The sequence below is a fragment of the Belonocnema kinseyi genome, chromosome 4, assembly GCF_010883055.1.
Source record: "Belonocnema kinseyi isolate 2016_QV_RU_SX_M_011 chromosome 4, B_treatae_v1, whole genome shotgun sequence".
In the NCBI taxonomy this organism is placed as follows: domain Eukaryota; kingdom Metazoa; phylum Arthropoda; class Insecta; order Hymenoptera; family Cynipidae; genus Belonocnema; species Belonocnema kinseyi.
In genome coordinates this window covers 86,301,560-86,324,758 of record NC_046660.1, presented here as the reverse complement: position 1 = coordinate 86,324,758, position 23,199 = coordinate 86,301,560, and the positions used below count along the sequence as shown (strand labels likewise).

Genomic DNA, 23,199 nt, shown 5'->3' with positions numbered 1-23,199 from the left:
TTGAAATCATTTGAGTCCTTAAAATTACTTAATCTCCCAAAAATATCCTGAAATCCCTAGAAATTTCATAAAATTCTTCGAAATACCGCGCAATCACTTAATATCTTTAAAATCTCATTCAATTTCGTAGAATATTTTTTAATTCCTTAACATTATCCTAAATTTAATGAAATGCCATAAAATTTCTTAGAAATTTAGAAACGATGTATAGAAGTTTTTGTGCACCATTTGCAAGCAAAAATATGATGTGGTTCATAAGCACAGATTGCGAGTTCATATAGAATCTAAAAGGCATCAAAAGATGCAAAATAATCAGTTTAAATGTAGAAAAAGGAAGACGCGAGCCACAAATTTTTACCAAAATGGCTAGAGGACATTCGCTTCAAATCTTGGTTGCAACTGGTACCCACAGACGCGAATAACTTTCATTGCACCTTATGTAATGTTGATAGGATGTGTACGGGTGGTGTCGGTAACCTTATTCGTCATGCAGAAGCACCAGAACATATCCAGAATAGTATTGATACTGGCATCGAAACTTTACTGGATATTCAAGCCGAAAATATTCGTGAGTCAATTCAATCTTTCGAAGATCGAAAGAAAACTCGTGAAATTGAATTTGCAAATTTAGGTTGCGCTGCAAATATTCCGTATAGTACGATGCCAAAAATTTTAACATTTTTCCAAGAAACCGATCCAACCATCCTTCAGCATATGACTGCAGGTGCAACGAAAATGTCTAATATTGTTCGCAATGTACTTGGTCCTGCTGAAGAATCACGTTTATTTGAATTCCTCAGGAAAACCAAGTTCTCCGTTTATGTTGACGAGACAAGTGATCCAAATAGATGCGTGAAATGGATGACATTTCTTACCTTGTTTGTCGATTGTGAAACTCTCGATGTTACGACGGGATTAGCTAAATTAATAACTCTTGATTCAACAAATTTAAGTGCAGAAGGTATCTTTAAAGTTTTTAAAAGTTACATGAACGATAATAAAATTCCTTTTTCAAATATCTTAGCCATTTCGACTGACAATGCATCAGTTATGATAGATGACAGAAATTCATTTAAGACTTTAATTCTGCAAGAAAATCCTTCAATTCTTGTAATCGCTTGCATATGCCACAAACTCGCTTTAGCTGCAAAAGATGCTTGCAATAAGATGCCATCCTACATCGAAAGTTTTCTGCAATCAGTTGTACATCATATAAACAGTACTAAGTGTTCAGAAGCGTTCGAGCAGTTTATGTTAGCTTATCCAGGAAAGTGTCTCAAGATTCTTAATTACGCGAAAACGCGATGGCTCGGTCGCCATGATTGTATTCACCGGATAAGAGAAGGGTATGGTTCATTGTTACAGTATTTTGATGAATTATGCTTTACCGAAAAATCTAATGCAACTTTTCTTGAAATCAAAAATAACTTGGAAGATCCAAGAACGAAAGCATATTTAGCTTTCTTAGAGTTCATTTTATTCGAGTTTAATAAAATTAAGTTATTTTTTCAACACTCGGAAACAAGAGTGCATCTTTTGCACTCAAAGAGTCTTCAATTTCTTCAAATAGTCGCGAGACTCTTTCTGAAAGCACCTTTGTTGAAGTTTTTGGGGACAGAGCAGATTGATTTTTCTTCACCGGGTAATCAGAAATCGATAGAGACTGTAAGTTTTGGATCAGAATGCAACGATATTCTTGAGGAATTGTCTCAGAATATCGTTGTAAATGCAGAAATTATACGTCAAATTCGAGAAAATTGTCTCTCTTTTTTAGTTGAGGCCGCTTCTCAAATTTCGAGTAGGTTGTACTGCATTGGGGATGAATTTTTCGCAAAATTGTCTGTCTTTGACGCTACACAAGTTTTGCAAGATAGCGAAAGAGACACCAATTTGGAGGACATTTTCTATTTTTGCAAAAAAATTTGGTGGAAACTTCGACAAGGCTGCTTTAAAAGCGGAATGGCGCCTCGTGTATAGAGATTTTTCTTGGCAACCTGAACTAGACATGCGTCCTTTCGATGAGATGTGGAAAAAATTTTTATCTAATAAATACGCGAACGGTAATGCCAAATATCCCCAATTGACGAAATTGGTAGGATACATTAGATCTTTGCTTCACTCAAATGCTGCCGCAGAAAGGACCTTATCGATTTTACCCGATGTTTCGACGAAAAAGCGTAATCGCTTATCGACAGATAGCGTTAATGCTATTACCGTCGTAAAATCGGCAGTGCATCAGCAAAACCAAACTGCTCGAGCTGCTGTGGTTTCAGATGATCATTTGTCTCGAATGTCGTCTGAAATTTTATACGAACCGCCAAATAAGAAAATGAAGACTTTAACTGTGCATGCCGGGGCGAATGATGATTGAATGTGTGTGTGAATGAAGTATATTTAGTTTTTATTTTTCGTTTGTGAGAGGCGAGGGGACTCACATTCAGAAAGCACCCCGATATTTTTATTTATTTATGTATTATATGCAATGATTTGATTTATTTTCTGTTTGTGAGAGGCGAGGGGACTCACGTTCAGAAAGCACCCCGATATTGTTTTTTATTAATATAATATATGAAATGCTTGTATTTATTTTTCGTTCGTGAGAGGCGAGGGGACTCACGCTCAGAAAGCACCCCGATTATTTGATGTATATTTTTTATAAAATGTTTTTAATTATTTTCGGTTTGTGAGAGGCGAGGGGACTCACGGCCAGAAAGCACCCCGATTTTGTTTTCATGTATACATTCTATAAAATGATTTTATTTATTTTTAGTTTGTTAGAGGCGAGGAGTCATTTTCGGTGGTTTTTTATGCCTTTCAGGCTTTTTCCACCGAGCCAATATATTTATATATATACGGCTCAAAATTGTTGTTTTTCTTTCATTACATAACCTTCCTTCCAATTTAGTAATTTAAGTTTTGAATATATACTTTTTACATGTTAAAATGTCTGTGTAATTTGAACCTGTTTCAAGTTCAAAATGCTGTAAAAAATTAATACTTAATTCTAAGGTACTAAAATCAAAATTTCAACCTATATAATTATGCTAAGAAATAATTTTGAATGTAATTAAACTGAGGTCGAACACACGATTAATTTGCATTACACGAATTCAATTTATAATTTAAAAAGTTTCCAATTACAAAATAATTGTAATTAATCCATTTATATTGATCAAAATGCTTCAGTCTTTAACATTAAAAAATTTATTTATTTATTCTTCAATTCAAAGCATTGAAAGTAAGTTTATATTTTTAAACCAGAAGTCCTTGAACTATTCCGTTTAAAAATAAGTTTACACTGTTTTGTAAAAACATCATCTTTTTGGCTTTGAAATTCAACAATTTAAAAAGAATCCTTATTGGCTAAAAAGTCAACTCTTGTGTAAAATTAATATCTTTTTGGATGAGTTCAACAGTTTTTAATCAAAAATTAAAACTTCTTTTGTTGTTGAAGATTTATTTTGTATTTTTTAACCAGAAATCTCTCAAATGTTAAAGTCATAACAATTTTTAGACGTTTATTTCGTATTTTAAAATAATTTAATTTAAAAAATTGTAAAATTAAAAGGTGTTAAAAGTTTGTGTTTTATACGCATGAATTATTGAGCGTTTAAATGAAATATTTCTGAATTAAAAATTTTTTTCAAAGCAATTGTATGTATTTCTGAATTGGATCAGAGATTTTTTGAAAAAAATATATAATTCAGATCTGGGACAAGCCATTATAAACAACAATTAAAAACTATACAAATTTGAACAGAGTGGTTAGAAATAAAAAGCCTTGATTTGTTAAAATTGTAATGAGCTAAATTTTAAGTTTGAACGCTACAATTTTAATTTAGAATGATATTCAAAATTAATTTAAAACTTGAAATTATTTGAAATAACTTGAAACACGATGTAGATTTTTGCAGATTTAAAAAAAGCTTTGGAGAATTGTAAAGTATTCAAAAAGAATAACAAAAATTGTTGTGATTGCTAAGAAAATTGAAAATGATTTTTTAGTTTGAAAAATTAATTTTAAGTGAGTATTTGAAAAGATTTAAAAAATTTAAAAAAAAAGGAATCAGAACGATTTTAAGGCAATTGTTTTATTTTGCAGTTTTTTAATTTTAGGAAAAAATCTAATTAACACAATAAATCAATTTTCAACCCAAAAGTTTACTTTTCAACAAAATAAATTAATTTTCTATCAAATAATTGGTGTTTTAACTAATAAAATGTTCAGGATAAAGTTTCAAACAAAAATGGAATAGTACAATTTCCAGATAAAAAAACTGTGCTAAAAAATTGAATTGAACAAGACAAAAAAACGAATTTTCAACAAAATTGTTAAATTTTCAAGAGAAAAGGTGAATTTTTGACCAAGAAGATTAATATTCTATACAAAAAAAAACGATTTTCCAACTTAACCAATATAAGCGATTATTTTTTAATCAATCATATAATAGTTACATTTTCAGATAAAGATAAATAATTTTTTAAAGAAGAAAATAAATTTTAAACAAAGTTGTTAAATTTTCGACCAATCAGATGCATTTTCGACCAAGAAAATTGATAATCTACAAAAAAAGACAAATCTTAAACAAAATACATGAATTTTTAAAGAAATTATTTAATTTTAAAGTAAAAAAGACGAATTATCTACAAAAAATTGAAATTTTTAAGCGAAAAATATGAGTTTTCAATGAAAGAGTTAAACTTTCAACCAAATAGTTAAATTTTCAATCATAATTAAAAAACCTTGTTAAAAAAACGTATTTTTTTGAGAAAGTAGTTCAACTCTTAGTGAAATAGTCCACTTTCAAACCAAAGAAGATGTACAGTTGATATTTTAACCAAACAATTGCATTTTTCATCAAAAATGATAAAATTTTCAACCAAAAGGATTAAATTTCTACTAAATAAGGTCAATTTCCAACAAAATACATGAACTTTCAACGAAATTATTTAATTTTAAAAACAAAAGAAGTATTTCCACCCAAAACTTATAATTTTAATTTTTAACAATATATTTGCATTTACAACAGAACGACTTTACAACGAAAACATATTTATAGTTCATAATTCAACCAAAAAATGTAATTTTTAATCAAAAAGTATAAATTTTCCATAAAACAATTTAATTTCTACAAAGAAAGACGACCTTTTAACAAAACACATGATTTCTTAACCAGAAATGGTATTGATTGATTGTCAGTTTCAAAAATGTATTTTCAACGAAAGAGATAAACCTTAAAATAAAAAAAATATACTATTATAATATAACATAATTATAATATTATCATTATTAATATACGTATATATATAATTGTATTAATATTTATATAATTTATATTTTATACATGAAATAACATAACCTCAAAATATACGCATATCAAGAGGCGCGCGATCTATTCAAATCATGAGAATCGTCAGCATCGAAATCTGGAAATATTAAAGTCCCAATCTCCTGAATTTATTTCAAAGCAGTTAGCTGTTAGAATAGCAGATAGATATATAAATAGAATTGACGAAGTGCTTCGACCGGCAATCGTGCATCTTCGAGTTTTCAAATTCAGAAGAGGAGAAATGGGTTGCGCGCGCAACTCAGTCGTTTACAGCGTCTCCCACTATATTCACACGGACATAGCCTTGTATAGTATGGGACCGCATCTCGTTTCAGTTCTGGGATCATTGCAGTTGACACCGGTCACAGTACATGTAAATTGTTTGTTTTGGTCGCCTGAAGAAGAAAGGATTAAGAGATAATATATGAGGAAAAGCGCTGGAAAAAGTACAACAAAGGTAACTATGTTTTAGGTGTAACTTTCGGTGAAATAAATAACTTAGAAAGTGCCGGAAAAGTGATGAATTATTGAATAAGAAAACAACTTGGAATCGTTGAGTGTACATTTTTGATAACGTGATTGAGAGCAAGTAGTGATTTTAAGAGTAAAAGAGGCGATGAGAACAGAAATATAGGAATAAGCCAATTTCCATGATTGAGAGATTGAAACAAATGATTAAACTATTTTCTTGGTTTTGTTGTTAAGCTGCCTCAGATCAAATGCACACTTCTCATTAGAGGTCATGGAATAATATTTATCCTGTTATAGTTGCTCAAGGTTTCATGCTTCTGAAGGATACTTGTGTAACAATCAATGATAACTGGCTGTGCTGGGCAATTATAAAAAAAAGAAGGCATTGGTTCGATAAGGTATAAACTCCTTTGTTGACGATGACATCGTTCTACAAGGTCGAAAAGTTGGAAGAAGCATTGCAATTGTTTTTGCTACCAAATTATAATATAGTTTCTACAACCTATCTTGATTTATTACTGACACAAATTGCCGATGACAAGACTGAACGTAAGTATTCTCTTTTTACATATTTTGAATGCTAACCTTAAAAATGCAATTCTCCATATCGAGACAGAAAATGCAAGACAATTCACTTAAGCAGTATTGTTTATGAAGCATCGAATACGATTAATTTTTTTATTAAATTAGCATTCTAATGTTTCAATAGCTTCATAGTTTGGCTTTGACTCAGTTTTTTTATGCATACTGTCAAAAATTGAATTTTTTAAACAGCTTTTTACTCCGTATAATTATGCTTGATTCGCGAGTAAAGTACCAAATTTGCTATTCCAATGTGAACCTTCTTACCGGATTTGGACCATTCAAAAAGTACGCCACACTGTCCGGATGGGAGGGAGATAACAGGTTGTAACAGGTTTTTTACCGTAGAGATGGAGGAGTTAACGCGGAATGTCACGTCGCACGTGGTAAATATAAACGAGAATAACAATTTTTTGAAATTATTGAAAAAATAAAAATGGTTCTTATCTTACAAGCAAAGCATCTAAATATGTACAGAATTCACACTCTTTCCTATTCCCCTCTTTTCCCTGTTTTTAAAGAATTCCTCTTTTTCTCGTTTTCCTCTGCAATCTAATCAGAAAATTCAACTTTCTACTATTATATTTTAAGTTCAGAATATATAACTTTTGATTAAAAATTTCTACTATTTGGTTCAAGATTGAACTATTTCGTTGAAAATTAATTTTCCTTATTAAAAATTTAACCAATCCATTTTTTGTCTGAAAATTCATTTTCTTTCGTTGCGAATTTTTGGTTGTAAGTTGTACCACTTTGTTAAAAATTCATTTTATTAGTTGAAGATAGTATTTGATTGAAAATGTAACTATTTTGTTGAATATTGAACTATTCCATTTTTGGTGGAAAATTGATCATTTTTAGTTCAAAATGTAACGATTAAATTGTACATTGAGAATTCATCTTTTTTGGTTGAAAATTCAACTAATTTCTTGAAATTTGTACTACTTCTCTAAACATTCATTTTATTGGTTGCAGGCGTGTCTATTTTGTTGAAAATTCTCCTTTTTTTGTAGAGAATTAGTCTTCTTCGTTTAAAATTAAACTAGCTTTTTAAGTGCTGAACAACTTTGTTAAAAAAAATCATTATATTAATTAAATATTCATCTATTTGGATGACCATTTAACTATTTCATTAACAATTCGTTTTTTATTTGTTAAAAATTCAATTTTTTTGTTGATCTATTTTGTTGAAAAATCGCCTCTTTTTGATAGAAAATTAATCTTCTTCTTTCAAAATTAAATTACTTGTTTGGAAGTTGATCCACACTGTTAAAAATTCATTATATTTGTTAAAGATTAGAAATTCATTTTTCAAACTGAAAATGTAACTATTCTATTTTTGTTTGAAAATTAATCGTTTTTATTTGAAAATTCAACTGTTTAATTTTCTTTACAATTCATTTATTTTGTAAGTTGAACTATTTCGCTAAACATTCATTTTATTGGTTGAAGATTTATCTATTTTCTTGAAAATTCGTTTTTTTTTTGTAGAAAATAAATCTTGGTTCAAAATACAACTATTGGTTTGAAAGTTGAACCACTTTATTCAAAATTCATCATATTAGTTTAAAATTCATGCCTTTGATTGAAAATTTTAATATTTTGTTGAAAATTCGTTTTTTTGTTGTTGAAAATTTATTCCATTTTCGATTTAAAATTGATTGAAAATTCAAATAATGTTTTGAAAGGTTAACTGCTTTTTTAAAAATTAAATGTTTTGTTTGAAGATTGATCTAGTTTGTTTAAAATGGCCTTTTTTATAGGAAATTAATCTTTTCATTCAAAATTCAACTACCTAGTTGAAAAATGAATCACTTTGTTAAAAATTCATTATATTAGTTAAAGATTTATACCTTTAGCTAAAAATTTAACTATTTTGTTGAAAATTCGTTTTTCACTGATAAAAATTAATTTTTCAAACTGAAAATATAATTATTTTAATTTTGGTTCGAAATTGATAGTTTTTTGTTGAAAATTTAACTATTAAATTTATCATTGAATTCATTATACACAAATGATATGATACTTATTAATAATATACTTATTGTCTTTAAAATTTATATAATTTTTATTCAAAATTATAAATTTTAATGTGCAATTCGAAAACAGTTTCATCTTGAGGCCTTGAAACTAATTTATTGTCTTCAATTCATTTTTAAATTACTTTTTGAATGGTAAACGCTAAATTTTTAATTTGTCCGTTTCGTGGGTTTGAATTTTTCAATTAAAATTAAATTGGTTGAATTTTGGAAAGGATCCTTAGCAATTTAAAAACTATTGTTTGAGTTTAAAAAAAGTTTTATTATCACAATTTTCGGTGATTAACATTTTTTTCAGTTGTAAATGAAGTTCTCATTCCTTTAAGTTTTAAAGTTTTGGACTAGAAATGTTCAAGTTCAAAAGTTTCTATTCTTCAATATAATTTTAAAGTTTTGATTTTGACCTATTTTAGAAATTTTAATCTAAAATCATACTAGTTTTGTGATTCTCCAATTCGAATAAAAAATGTTGATATTTGAGCGCTTCGACCCAGAAATTATGCAATTCAACTCCTTTGTCTAATTAAATTTTCCAAAATCGTTTGTATATTTTTTTCAATTTCAGATGCTTGTAATTCGAAATTATTAACTATTGTTTCAAAGTTATTTAAAATCTTATATTAAAGAAATGGTTTAGTAATGGGTTTTTAAATTTGCATATTTTCATGCTAAGCAATAAATGTTTGCTGGTGTTTATCGACTTCCACAATAAATAATGTATGTGAAAAATCTATGGGTTTCGCAAGGAAAGTTAATTTTTTTCTAAGCCGGGAGAAATCACAAATATTTGCCAGGAGAAAGCCGGGAGTCGAAGATTCAAAAAATAGTTACCACCCTGTTCAAAGTTTGTTGAAAATTGACTTTTTTATAGAAAATTAATCTTTTCGTTCAAAATTCAACTACTTGGTTGCAAGTTGAACCACGTGGTTAGACATTTATTTTATTAGTTGATGATTCATTTATTTGATTTAAACTTTTAAAGTATAACTATTTTGTTGAAAATTAATTTTTCAATTTTTGGTTAAAAACTAATGGTTTTTAGACAAACATTTTCTTGGGAAATACATATAACTATGCAACTATTCCCTTTTTGGTTTAAAATTTTATAATTTTAATTGAAAGTTTTGTCTTTTTTTGTAGGAAATAATTCTTCGTGGTTAAAAATTAATCTGATTTAGTTCAGGATTCAACTTGTTTTTCGATTAGAATTCACATTTTTTATGGAAAATTCAGTTACTTGATTGGAAGTTGAATTCCTTTGTTAAAAATTGATTTTCTTTAATGATTCATCATTCTAGTTGAAAATTCAGCTATTTTCTTAAAAGTAAATCTTTTTATTAAACTATATTATGGATAATTAATTTTTTAACTGCAAATGTGTTTGCTTTTTTGGTTAAAAATAGTTAATTGAAAATTCTAATATTGGTTTGAACATTCATGCATTTTGTAGTAAATTCGTCTTTTTTGTTAGAAAATTAATTTTATTTATTGAAAATTCAACTACTTGGTTGAAAATTAACTTTTTGGTTCAAATTTCATATTTTTTGGTAAAAAAGTTAACTATTTTATAGAGAATTCGCCTTTTTGAACTAAAAATTCAACAATTTGGTTGCAATATTTTCCCCCTTTTGAATGTGAAATGTTTTTTGGTTGAAAATTCTACTCTTTGGGTATAAATTTGATTTTGTTGTTAAAAGTGCAATTGTTTGTGTACAAATTAATCTGTTTTAGTATAGGATTTAAATTATATGTTGAAAATTCGTCCTTCTGGTCCAATTCGACCTTTTTTTTAAATTTAAAGTCGATATCTTTTTTGGTTTAAATATTTATTATTAGTTTATTCGTTAAAAATTTATCTTCTTTAGATGAAAATTGAACTACTTGATTGAAGGTTGAACCACTTTGTTAAAAAATGTATCTCTTTGATTGAATATCGTTCGTTTGTTGCAAAATTTAACTATTTGGTTAAAATTGCAACTGTTTTTGCTTGAAAGTTCATCTTTTTGGTTAGATGAACTGTTTTTTAATTTAAATTAAAATCATTTTTTGGTTGACATATCGACTATTATATTTTCGTTGATAATACATATTTTTTAAATGAAAATTCAACTATTTGTTTGAAAATTGAAGTTCTTTGTTAAAATGTGATTATTTTGTTTTTGTTTATTTAGTTTTTCTAAAAACCATTTGGTTAAAAATTCAACTATTTTGTTGAAAATTCCTTTATTTTGTTGAACATTTTAAATATTTGGTTGTTAATGCACCTGTTTGGTCTGAAATGATGATTTTTTTAAATTTTACTTCAGGCGTTTATCAAATAAAATCGAAGAAAAAAAATACTTAAAAAGGGGAGTGTTGTTCGTGTTTAGGATGAAACCCTGGGGAGTTCAAGTTTTGTGTGATGATCTTTGACGAAGAACGAGAGGGGTCGAAGAAAGTTTCAAAGTAGCGTGACGTCGTTTTTGAATAGCCCCTTTCAAAATCTGAGGAAATCTAACGAAACCTATTATTCATGTCTTAAGATATTACATATTTATATTTCTATAAATGGTTTTATATCATACAAAAGTACAGTTTTTTTTCCACAACATTTTTTTTCAAACTAGTGAGGCAAAACCATCGCCAGCTTTTCCAAGCATGGGTACCAAAGGCTTTGGACACGTGGAGCTCTAATCAAATACCCTGCCAGGCTGTGACATCATTTACAATAAAATTGGTCGGATTAATTGCCCAAGAAGATCTGGCTTTTGTGCAGTGGGAAGGAAAAGATGTCTTCAATAAACTTTGTGCCATATTTTGTTTACGAGAAAAAGATCTACCGGCCTCAGTCAAAATGGCTTACACATCTATGCTTTGTCACATCATCAAACATCCAGCTGGTAGACAATGGATAAAAGAATCAGGTACCTAATTATTTTCAAAACATTGAAATACAAAGCACAATCATTTTGTGATTCCTATTTCAATTTTTTCTTACAGGTATTTGGAGAGATGTGATAAGTTTCGCACATATAAATCACACGCTTTACGTAACCCGAGAAAGTCAAAAGTTTATCTGGACGCTTTTACTCTACGAATCAGGGGACACCAAATTCTGCACAGATATTATTTTAGCTGCAGTGGCACCATTAACTCAAACCTCTTGCAATGCTCAATCTCACCTCGCTCTCGAGGAAAATTACATGAACGAAAATGCTCTTTTATGCACAACTCTAGATTTAGTTACCTGTATACTCGAGAACACTCTTTTCGAAAGTTTCAATAATCCGATTCCTGCCCTAATCGAAGAGCTGATAGGCTTGGAAGCACGAGTAAAAGCAATCTTCGAAGCTTGCATCAGTACGCGTGTATTACAGCATATCTTGGAATTAAGGCTCTTGACAATATTTACTAGATTAAAAGATGGTATCAAGGATCCTTTACAGCCAGTAAGTAAAGAAACTTCAGAAGATTTTCGGCGAAATTTGTGCCACGGGATCCTTCTGTTGCTATCGAAGGAATACATTCTCGATATTGTAAAATCGAAGAAGTACACCATGATTTATTGGAAGAGACTCAACTCGCTCTGTAATGTTAATTTGGGACTACCATACAAATTTGAACATCAGATCATTTGTTTAATGGTAAGTATTGACGAGAGATTATCCACTCGATTTTTTAGTTTACACTAGGTTTCAAGATTTCACAGATATAACAAAACTTTGACGATTTCGCAAAAATTTGAAAACAATTTGTGCAAGATTTAAAAGAGTCTGAAAGATGTCAAAGATTTTAAAACATCTAAAACATTGCAAAGATTCCATAAATTTCTATATTTTAAATCATGTTTTATTTTGATTTGAATTATCAAATCAAAAATATGAAATTTTAATTTTAAAAAGTTAATAATATACCAAAAAATGCGATTTTTGCAACAAAATACAAGAACTCTCAACCAAAAAGTTGAAATTTCAACTAAATTAGATTAATTTTCAACAAAACTGTTCAGTTTGAACAAAAAATGTTCTTTTTACTTGAAAAAGAACCATTTTCGACCAAAAATGGAATAGGTGAGTTTTCAATTACCAAAGTAATTTTTGAAACAACAAAAAGAAGAATTTTGAACAGAATGGTTCAGTTTCCAACAAAAAAGATACATTTTTAACTAAAATTTTGAATCGTCTAGCAAAAATGCATTTTTAAGAAAATAGTTTAACTTTTAAACCTATCTAGCTGTTACATTTTTAACCAAAGCGATGGCTTTTTTAAACAAAAAGATTAATTTTCTTTAGAAAAAAAAAACGAAATTTAACCAAATTGAAGAATTCTCAACCAAAAAGTGGAATTTTCGACTAAAAAGATTAATTTACTAACAAGAAAGATGAATTTTCAATAATGTTTCAGAATTCTCAACCAAAACTTTGAATTTGTAAGAAAGAAAAAAATTTAAGTTTTAAGTAATTATTTCAATTTTAAAACCTAGTTGTTAAATTTTAAACCAAAAAGATGAATTTAAAATAAAAATATTAGTTTTTTACCGAAAAAAAATAAATCCAAGAATGCTCAACCAAAAAGTTTCATTTTTAACTGAAAAAGATGAATTTTTAAACAAAAAGGTTAATTTACTACCAAAAATGAACAATTTTTTTAAAAAATTCAAGAGTTATGAACCAAAAATTTGAAGTTTTAACTAAAAAAGATGAATTTTTAAACCAAAATGGTTAATTTATTACCAAAAAAAACGAATTTTAAATCAAATTCAAGAATTCTCAACCAAAAAGTTCAATTTTCAACTGAAAAAGATGAATTTTTAAACAAAAAGGTTAATTTACTACCAAAAAAGACGATTTTTAAAATAAAATGCAAGAATTCTCAACCAAAATGTTTAAGTTTCAACCAATAAAGATGAACTCTTAAACAAAAATGTTAATTTTCAAGCATAAAGTTGAATCTTAAACTAAAAACATCGATTTTTAAATAAAAAAATTAATTTTCTATCAAAAATTTCGTTGAAAATTTACTTTGAATTTTATTGAAAATTAATTTTAGTTCTAAAAATTTAATTATTCTATTTTTAGTTGAAAATTTAAGGATTTTAGGTGAAAATTTAACTATTTGTTGGAAATCCGTCTTTTTTTGGTAGAAGAATACTCTCATTAGTTGAAACCTTGTCTTTTTTGTCAAGAATTAATTTCTGTGTTTGAAAATTTAACTGTTTTGTTGAAAATTCGTATCTTTTTTATTTGAAAATCAATTTTACTAACTAAAAATGTAAGTATTTTATTTTTTCATAGAAAATTTTTCTTTTTAGTTGAAAATTTCACTATTTGGTTAAAAATTCATCACTGCCATTAAAAATTAATTTCTTTGGCTGAAAAATTCGTTTCTTCTTATTTGAAAATTTATTTTTTCAACTAATTCATTTTTGTTTGAAAATTTATATTTTTAGCTGAAGATTAAATAATTTTGCTGAAAACTTGTTTTTCTTTTGTTTGTTTAAAATTTACTTTTCGGACTGTAAATGGAGTTATTCTAGTTTTGGCTTGTAAATCTTTTTTTTTTTTTTAATCTTTGTCGTTGAAAAAGTGATCGCTTTAACTGAAAAATGTAATTCTTCTTTGTTTGGTTAAAAAATCATTTTTTATGAAAATTCGTTTTTTTTTTGTCAAACCTTTATTTTTCTAAAATTTTAACTATTCTAATTTTGGTTGAAAATTGATTTTTTTTAGATGAAAATTCATGTACTTTTTTGTTGAAAAACGAGTCTTTTTTCGTAGAAAATTAATATTTTGGGTTGAAAATTCAACCAAGTATTTGGTTAAAAATTCATATTTTTGGTTAAAGATTCATAATTTTAGTTAAAAATGTATTTCTTATGTTCAAAATTTATCTTTTTGATTTGAAAACTCGACTGAAAAGTGTTTAAAATGTATTCAGAAACAAAACTTGTTTGCTTTACTATTATCAACCTTCTACGTCTATGGTTGGGTTTATAACTAAGAATTTATAAATTGGGATATTGTAGCAACCCTCAACAAGGCATTTATTAATGCGAATAATATGTTTTCTATTACTCGTCACTTTGATTATAAAATTAACCATTTTGTTAAAAAAAAATTCTGAAAATTAATTTATGACTGGCAATTTAACGGTGCCAGTTGATACTTGAACTTATTTTTTTTAAAGTTGTTCTTTTTTTATTTGTTAGAAATGTATTTTAAACCGAAAATGTAACAATTCAATTTTTGGATGAATGTTTTTCTGTTTTAATCGAAAATTCGTCTCGTTTGGTAAAAATTAATCTTCTTGGTTGAAAATTCATCTTTTTGGTTCAACATTCAAATATTCCAGTTGAAGGTTCATCATTTTCATTCTCTTTTTTTAAAAATGTTTTTAATGTTTGGAAATTTGTGTTTGTTAGTTTAGAATTAAAGTATTGCGTTAAAAATTCATATATTTGGTGAAAAATCGTACTTTTTGGTAAAAAATTAATCTTCTAGTTTGAAAATTCCTTTTTTTGGTTTGAAACAAAACCACTTGGTTGATATTAAAACCCTTTTTCTAAATATTATTTTTTGTTTCGTTAAAATTTCGTATATTCCGGTTGAAGATTCATCACTCTAGATAAAAATTTATCACTTTAGTTACCATTTTTGTTTGTTGGATGGAAAATTAATTTTAGTAACTGAAAATTTAACTGTTCAATTTTTGGCTGAAGCTGATATTTCTTAGATAAAAATTGAAGTTTTTTTTAAGATTATTCTTTTTTGGTTGAAAACTCAACGATTTGGTTGAAAATTTATGTGTTTTGCTGCATAGAAATCATCTTCTTTGGATGAAAATTAAATTTTTTGGTCCAAAATTCAACTATCTGGTTAATGTGCAATATTTTAAACATTAAAATGAAAATCTGTTTCAATTATTGTTCAAATACGTGCATTTTTTAAAAGATCTCGAAGATTTCATAAACATTCCAAAGAGTCAACAAGATTTTCAAAGAGTTGACCGAGGTTTTTAAAATTTCAAAAGATATTAGTTTGATAAGATTAAAAAATAAAAAATCATTCCGTGAAATTGTTTCAATCTAATTTTGTATTCTTACAGTTAATGCCATTGTCTTCAACATTTGGAGCACAGAATTCGAAGCTTGATTTTTTCGACACCTACGTTAACAAAATGTTCGAAGTCACATGTCTTAACGTTCAGAGAATATCCTTCAATATTAGAGAAGTGATCCTGAAGAGTAAACATCTTCCCATGGAACAAATCGCCAAATCGACTGTACAATTGCTCCTAGAAATCATCGATTATCTGGACAGAGTACGAAATTAATTATAAGTACATTCTATTTTATTCTGAAAGATCAATTTTCTAAATTTATCAAGTATTTTTCCTCTGCAGGATGTAGCAATCATTGTTTTTCAAACGATGTGTTACGTATTGGAGAACTACACTATGGAAAGCCGTTCTGATAAGAACGCGAAATCTAGGGAGCGTGTGCATAAACCTTATCAGATCTTGCTCGAGGGCAATCCGATTATTGAGAAACCAATTTTACTTTCGGCACTTCTTGGTGGTCTCACAGCTCTGATAGAGAAATTTAAACTTAAATGGCAAGAGTGTGTGGAGACCATTTGCATTTTGTCGCTCGCCAACGGAATTTTAGACTATTCAGGCGTAGAAGCTACGGTAATAAACAAAGAAGAAATTTTTATCTGAAGATAATTTTTGTTTGTTTGTAAAATTTTATTAATATGATTTTAAATGATCAGATTTGCGTTAAAGCCTTGAGACTTTTCAAACTCTGCATCCAGAATTTCATGCCACCGAATTTGGCACTTCTTGTGGATTCTGATTTTCACATGAATGAAATTGGTCCGACGTTATTCAAAGCAATTCACAATCCCAACTGGGAAGTCGTCGACAGCGTTCTCGAGGTTCTGAATACGATCTCAGCGATCTCAGAAATTAGTAAGCAAATATTTTTAAAAAAATCAAGAGTAGTAATTGAAAAGTTAAAAAAAAAGAATCAAGCATTTTTTGGGTGGCCGTTGGTGAGAGAAAAGTCAGGGATTTTAAAAAAAAATAGAAAAATATGACAAGCTTTAGATTTTGGTCTTTTAATGTATTTGCCAGGGTGGCGACTTGACCGAGAAACCGGGAAATGACCGTGAAATTAATTAAGAAACCAGGAATTATTTCTCTTCGTAGCAAAGTTCAAGTTTTCATTATTTTGATAATTATTTTGGTCGCTTTATAAAAGTAATTTCTTCTTTATCTACAGTTTCGGTACGAAATATAATTTCACTTGGAAGAAGGAATTTTTGACATCGAACAGGAATTTCTTAAAACAATTATAATTCGGATTTAGAAGAAAGGAATTAATAAAAAATCTCTCTTCCATGTCAGAATTCGTCACAATTTGAAAGTTCCGTCTTCTAAATTTTAGATAAAGAAAGTACTTCAAGCAGTTTTTAGAGTAGAAGTAGTATTTTAAAGAAGAAATATTTCAAAATTTTAATAGAAAATTTATTTACATTGTTCGTTGCGAATTAATATTTTTTTACTTCAAAATTCAATTGCTTGGTTAAAACTTAAATTCTTTTATTAAACATCAATTTTTTGGTTGAATATTCATCATTTTTTATGATTTTATGGTTGTGTTGTTTGATGAAAAAATTGTTTTTTCTTTGGATATATATTTTTAAATTATTTTTCTTTAAATTCAAAATGTAACTATTATGCCAGTTGATTATTCAATAATTTTATTTAAAAATTCATCGTTTGGATTGACCATTCCTTTTTTGACTAAAAATTTAATTCAATTTTTGGTTGAAAAAAACTTTTTTAATTGAAAAATCGTATTTTTGGTCAAAAATTCAATTATTTTACTTAAAGATTCATCATTTTACATAAAATGTTATGTTTCTGGTTAAAAAAATCAACTAATCCAGTTATAAATATTTAAACTTTTATTTGAAATATCATCACTTTGTTTGAAAATCTAAATTTTTTTCAAGATAGTTTTTATTGTTGAAAGTAATTTTTTAAACTGAAATTAAACTTCTTTCCATTGAAATCTTGATAGTTGTAGTTGAGAATTTATCTGTTTGGATAAGAATTAATTTTTTTTTAGTTTAAGAAATTTAAATTAGATTAAACTCTAAATTAAACATCCTACTTAACGTTCAATAATCAAATTGGTGCAAACTCCTGTTAAAAAAAAAACACAAGAATCCAACGACCAAATTTGGAACGCAAAGAACAAACAAAAACAAAACAAAAAACCAATTGTAATCTGAAAAAATAAAAAAATAAATAAAAATAATAATAATTTTGGGACAAAAATAAAAATGAGGAAAGAAAAATTTTCTCATTTTTCTTTCCTCTTTTTTTATTTATGTCCAAAAATTATTTTTTTTTATTTTTTCAGATTACAATAGGATTTTTTTGTTTTGTTTGTTTTTGTTTGTTCGTTGTGGTTCAAATTTGGTCGTTGGATTTTTGTTTTTTTAAACAGGAGTTTGCATGAATTTTTTTAACTTAAAATTTAATTAATTAAGTTTTGCTTAACATTTTATCTTTTCAAATAAAAATTAATTTTGTTTTTAGAGAATTTAACTATTTCAGTTAAAGATTCATTGTTTTAGTGGAATTTAGTTGAAGGGTAATAATACCCTTATATTTGGTTTAAAATTAATTTTTTTTATCTAAAAATGTATTGCATTTTCGGTTGAAAATTTGTCTTCTTTAATTAAAGATTCAACTATTTTGTTAAAAATTGTAGTTTTTGGTGGAAAATTAATCCTTTCATTTGAAAAATAATATTCCTGTTTTAAAATTCAAGTGTTGCAGTTAAATATTCATAATTTTAGTTAAAAATTCAACTTCTTGGTTGAAAATTGAACTATTTTGTTGCAATTTTTTTGGTTAAAAAGTAAGTTTTTGAAACTGAGAATGTTACTTTTCCATTTTTTGTTAAAATATGGTCATTTTTAGTTCAAAGTTAAAATTTTTTGGTAGAAAACTGATCTTGTTGATTTGAAATTTCTTTTTGGTTACAAATTCAACTTTGTTTAAAATTAACCTTTTTTCGACTGAAAATTCAACTATTTATTTAAAATTAAGTTGCTTTGTTGAAAATTGATCTTGAATATATTGGATGAACGCGTCAAAGTAATTGTTTTAAAATTTATTTATTGTATTGTAAATTCATCCTTTTTGGTAGAAAATTAATTTTTGATGGAAAATCAACTATTTGGTAAATAATTCCACTATTTTGTTAAAAATTTAATTATTTTATTGAAAATTCAACTCTGATTGAAAAATTATTTCTGGTTGAAGTGTATTCGGTTTTGTTTGAAACTATTTTGGTAATTCATCTTTTTATGTAGACAATTTATTTTTTTTATTTCAATAAATAAATTTTACACTTCTAAATTTTAATGTAAAATTGATTTATTTTGTTTATGAAACATTCGATGTTGAAAATGTCACAAGAATAAAATGCTGTCATTTGAATATTAATGGTCTGGGAAAATGCAAAATTGGCCAGAGAAAAATCAAGTAAAAGTCAGGGAATATTGAAACTGAAGTCTTGCGGCAACTCTGATTCTTTAATTGAGTTACTCTTTTCACAGAATATCCAGCTTTTCAGAATTTTCTTATTAAACACGAATTTCTAAAAATCGCTTTTTCGATTGCAATGAGCGATGGCGAAAGTTACGTAAGAGCTTCTGCCTTAACTTTAATCGCAACGTCTGTCAGAATAGATAAACTATGGAATAATGTTCTATCGAAACTCGACTTTCCGGTAAGATTGTTACAATCTTTATTTACAACTGAATTAAAGAGGGATAATTAAACAAAAATCATTACGTGTATCTTTTTTCTAGGACAAAGCTATTAATTTAATTAATTGCGAGAGTGAAGGAATCGTAAGAAGAGAATCTGTGGCCCTGCTTACGGAATTATTCATTCACCGGCAATGGCAGTATGTATAGCATATTTTCACCTTTTATTTTTTTAAATATGGTTTATAGTTTGTATCATAAAGTCGGGATTTAAAAAAAAAGGTTGCAAAAGTCGGTGAATTTCCATAAAGATTGAAGAAGCGCTTTAAATAACTGATAAGGATAATACATAAAAAAATTTTATTTTAATTTGAAATTTTTTTATTCCATTTATAAAAGATTTTTTAAATTGGGCACATTTGAAATTGGAACTGTGAAAAAAAGCGTTTCGAGAAAAACTAAATGATATCCCATCGTAAATATAAAATCAATATTTATATATAAATAATTATTCAAGCTTTTTTATTATTCTGAACAAACACACTGAAAATTCGTACAAAGTAAATTTATTTTTTTTTAAACTTTCTTTAGGTTGACATTTATTGTTATTAATATATGAGCAATTTCCAAATAGATTTCAATGTTGATTTCCGAAATGCACATTATTATAAAGGTTCGGGACTAATTTGGGTAGGCTCAACCAGTATAAATAGTTCGGCAAAAGTTGTGATAGGGTGTAAGAAGTTGTCCTTGTATATTGTTGCCAAATTTCAAAAATTTCTATGCAAAAAAATTTTTCAAAATACTTTTGCAATACAAATCTTTCAAGATTTTTTTTTAAATTCCTGAAGCAAAAGAAGAATGTAATTGGAAGAAAAATACAAATTTCCTTTAACAAGATATTCAGGAGAGGTTTAAGCTTCTTTATCGCTAAAAATTTTATTAAAATTAAGATTCTAATCTTTGAGTAGTAATGTTCAGGGAAAATGAAAAATTGATCATGGAATTTTGCAAGTGAAGGTTTGCGACCACCCTGATATAATATTCTTGTTAGTATTTTATTTGCCTTGTATTTTTGTGCCTATTTTTTTTTTAAGTTGATTCCTCCTGACGATTATATTTTTAGTGAAAAATTATGTTATTTAGTTGAAAACTCAACTGAAATTTTTCTTGATTAAAAATTAAACTGTATTTTTTTGATTCCTGTTTTGTTTAAAATTTCATCTGTTTTAGTAGAAAATTCATATTTTTTATATATAATTGCAACTGTTTGATAAAAAAGTAATCTTCTTTCGTTGATGCTTGAACTATTCTATTTAAAATACGTCTCTTTTTAAAATTAAATTGTTTATCTAATATAAAAATCATTTTTCGTTCAAAATTGAACTACTTGTTTGATGATTGAACTACTCTAATAAAAATCCTTTTTTTTTGTTTGTTTAAAGATACATAATTTTAGTTAAAAATTCTTTCTTTTCTTTTCTTTTACATTTAATTATTTTGTTGAAAATGCAACACTTTGGATGAACATTGCACTCTTTTTTTCATCTTTGTAGGTTGAGCGTTCAACTATATGATTGGAAGTTTAACAGTTTTAATGGAAATTCGTCTTCTTTGCTTTAAAGATCAAGTATTCGGTTGTAAATGGAACTTTTTGGTTAAAAATGACTTTGTTATAAATTTCAACAACTTGGTAGAAAAATTCATCTTTCTCAAGCGCAAAGTTAGCTTATGTATTGAAAATTAATTTTTTTGGGTTTAAAAGTCAACTGCTTTTCAAAACATTCGACTTTTAGACTTTTTTTGGTCGAAAATTGAACAGTTTTGTTGAAAATTCCTATTTCCGTGTTCAAAATTTAACTTTTTGTTGAAATTTCTTATTTTTATGTTGAGTTTAATTTTTTTTATTCATCTATTTTGGTTTAAAAACTCATATTATTAGTAGAAATTGTATCTTTTTTAAATAAAGATGCAACTGTTTGATTGAAAATTAATCTTCTTTGGTTGAAGATCCAGCTATTTTGTTGAAAATTCGTGAATTCAATAGTCAATTGTTTTTTATTTAAAATAACATTTGGTTGGTTAGATTATCTGTTCTTTGAAAATTCTTTTTTGTTGTTGTTTAAAATTGAGCTACTTGGTGAAAGGATGAACCACTTTATTAAAAAAAAAATTTTTGTGTTTAACATTCATAATTTTTGTTGAAAATAGTTCTTTTATTGTTGGAAATTCACATATTTTGTTGAAAATTTGACTATTTGGTTTAATATCCTGTTTTCATTGAAATATCTCCCATGCCCTAAAAAAATCGTTTTTTGTTTAAAAATTAATCATTCTAGGTTGAAAGTTCATTTGGTTAAAAGTTCAACTTTTTTTTTTAATTCGTCTGTTTGCTTTAAAGATCAGCCAATTGTTTGTAAATAAAACTGTTCTCTTAAACATTACTTTTGTTATTTGAAATTCAACTATTTGTTTTAAAATTAATCATTCTTCATTGCAAATTACATTTTCTATTGAAAATTCGTCCTCTTTTGGATTGAAAATTCTTCACAAGATTAAAATACTGGTGATTAAATAATAATGATCTGGGAAAATAAAAAATTGATCAGAGAAAAATAAGGGAATTTTGAAAATAAAGTTATCGTTATAACTTAAAATGTAATATTTTGAAATATGCTTGTTTTATAGGAAATCGACATTAGATGTTATGTCAAAAACGATGACCGTTGCAGCAGTTTCAGATTTGCATTGGGAAGTGAAGGTGAATGCTCTTAAGTACTGGAGACATTTAATATCATCCCACTTATCCGATCAAGGAATGCTCGATGGATCGTTTCCTAAGGTCACCTTTTCCACGGAACACAAAAAAATCGTACAACTCGATGGCACGGAAATAAAGCGACGAATAAACAAAGCTTTGGACGATTTGGGAAAACAAAATTGTCTTGGAGTGAGTCACAATATTTTCATAAATTAATCGATTAATTAAGATTGTTTTTACAGCACAAATTTGAAATATTGAAAAATTAAAGCATTAAGGCCATGTGATGAGTGTAACAGCTGATCAAGTCAGTCCTAAGATCAATATTTTTTCACCCATATCTAAAAATAAAAGTTTAAATAACGCGGAAATTTTTTTCGGGAAATTTTAATAAATATTAAAGGATCGTTTGTGGCCTTGCAGAGAATTAGAGGAAGAAAAAAGTTTATTTATGCAAATAATGATTATCGACGGACACATTTAGGTTTTACAGCAGAAGCAAAGATATTATAAACGTAGATGCGGTGCGAGCTTGGTTACCCGCCATAAATATAGACGGCGCGTTCGGCGAAAAAAGTCACTTCCCCTCTACCCACCGCTCCCCGTAAATAGCACCATCCCATATTGTTTGCCAAGAGCCACTTGGAGCGCTGTGAGCAACTCTCGGCACACCTTCGAGGCGCACTGATGGTAAACTTAACTTGGACAAGAAGCATTTAAAATAAAATTAAATTGCCAGCATTTCATAACAAACGTAAAATATCCACGCTTTGTAAGACATGGTTATTTTAAAAGATACCAGAGAGAAAATTAAGTGTATAATTTATATTTCTGTTTCATATATTTTGTAATATTTCTAAAGTTATTTGATTATTTCCAAATATATCTTTGTTATTTCTCATACTTTGATATTCTTTTATAAGTAACAATTTATTTTCTTCATCTTATTATATTTTTATTCTAACAGATAAAACTTTTAGTGCAATATCTATACATTGTTCTTTAATATTATTAAGTGTTTATTTTTATATTTGTACAGTTTGTAATTTCTACAGACATTTTAGTCTATTCGACTAATGAATTTCCCGCATGTATTTCAAAATTTCTTAATTATTACGTTCCGATCACTGACAATGAGTGAATGGCAGAGAAATATAAGTTCATAAATTTATAACTGCTCTCTGGGTCAAACCTGTATTTGGTGTTAGGATTTCTCTACTTTGAATCAGAAAACTTTGAACCCT

At 27.3% G+C, this 23,199-nt stretch overlaps 1 protein-coding gene across 3 annotated transcripts in view; it reads left to right on the top strand.

Moving 5' to 3' along the window:
• The window catches only part of LOC117171612, a 42,942-nt gene that overhangs the window by 9,602 nt on the left and 10,141 nt on the right, over nucleotides 1-23,199 (top strand). For 2 of the 3 annotated variants that reach the window (XM_033359073.1, XM_033359074.1), the window contains exons 2-10: nucleotides 6,099-6,350; nucleotides 11,029-11,325; nucleotides 11,402-12,045; nucleotides 15,506-15,721; nucleotides 15,803-16,090; nucleotides 16,174-16,372; nucleotides 19,042-19,214; nucleotides 19,297-19,394; nucleotides 21,883-22,144. In XM_033359073.1, the coding sequence (XP_033214964.1) occupies nucleotides 6,221-6,350; nucleotides 11,029-11,325; nucleotides 11,402-12,045; nucleotides 15,506-15,721; nucleotides 15,803-16,090; nucleotides 16,174-16,372; nucleotides 19,042-19,214; nucleotides 19,297-19,394; nucleotides 21,883-22,144 (2,307 nt within the window). In that variant the 5' untranslated portion in view covers nucleotides 6,099-6,220. Of the gene's footprint in view, nucleotides 1-5,646; nucleotides 5,788-6,098; nucleotides 6,351-11,028; nucleotides 11,326-11,401; nucleotides 12,046-15,505; nucleotides 15,722-15,802; nucleotides 16,091-16,173; nucleotides 16,373-19,041; nucleotides 19,215-19,296; nucleotides 19,395-21,882; nucleotides 22,145-23,199 lie in introns of those variants that run through there. The other variant, XM_033359072.1, reaches the window with a different exon arrangement.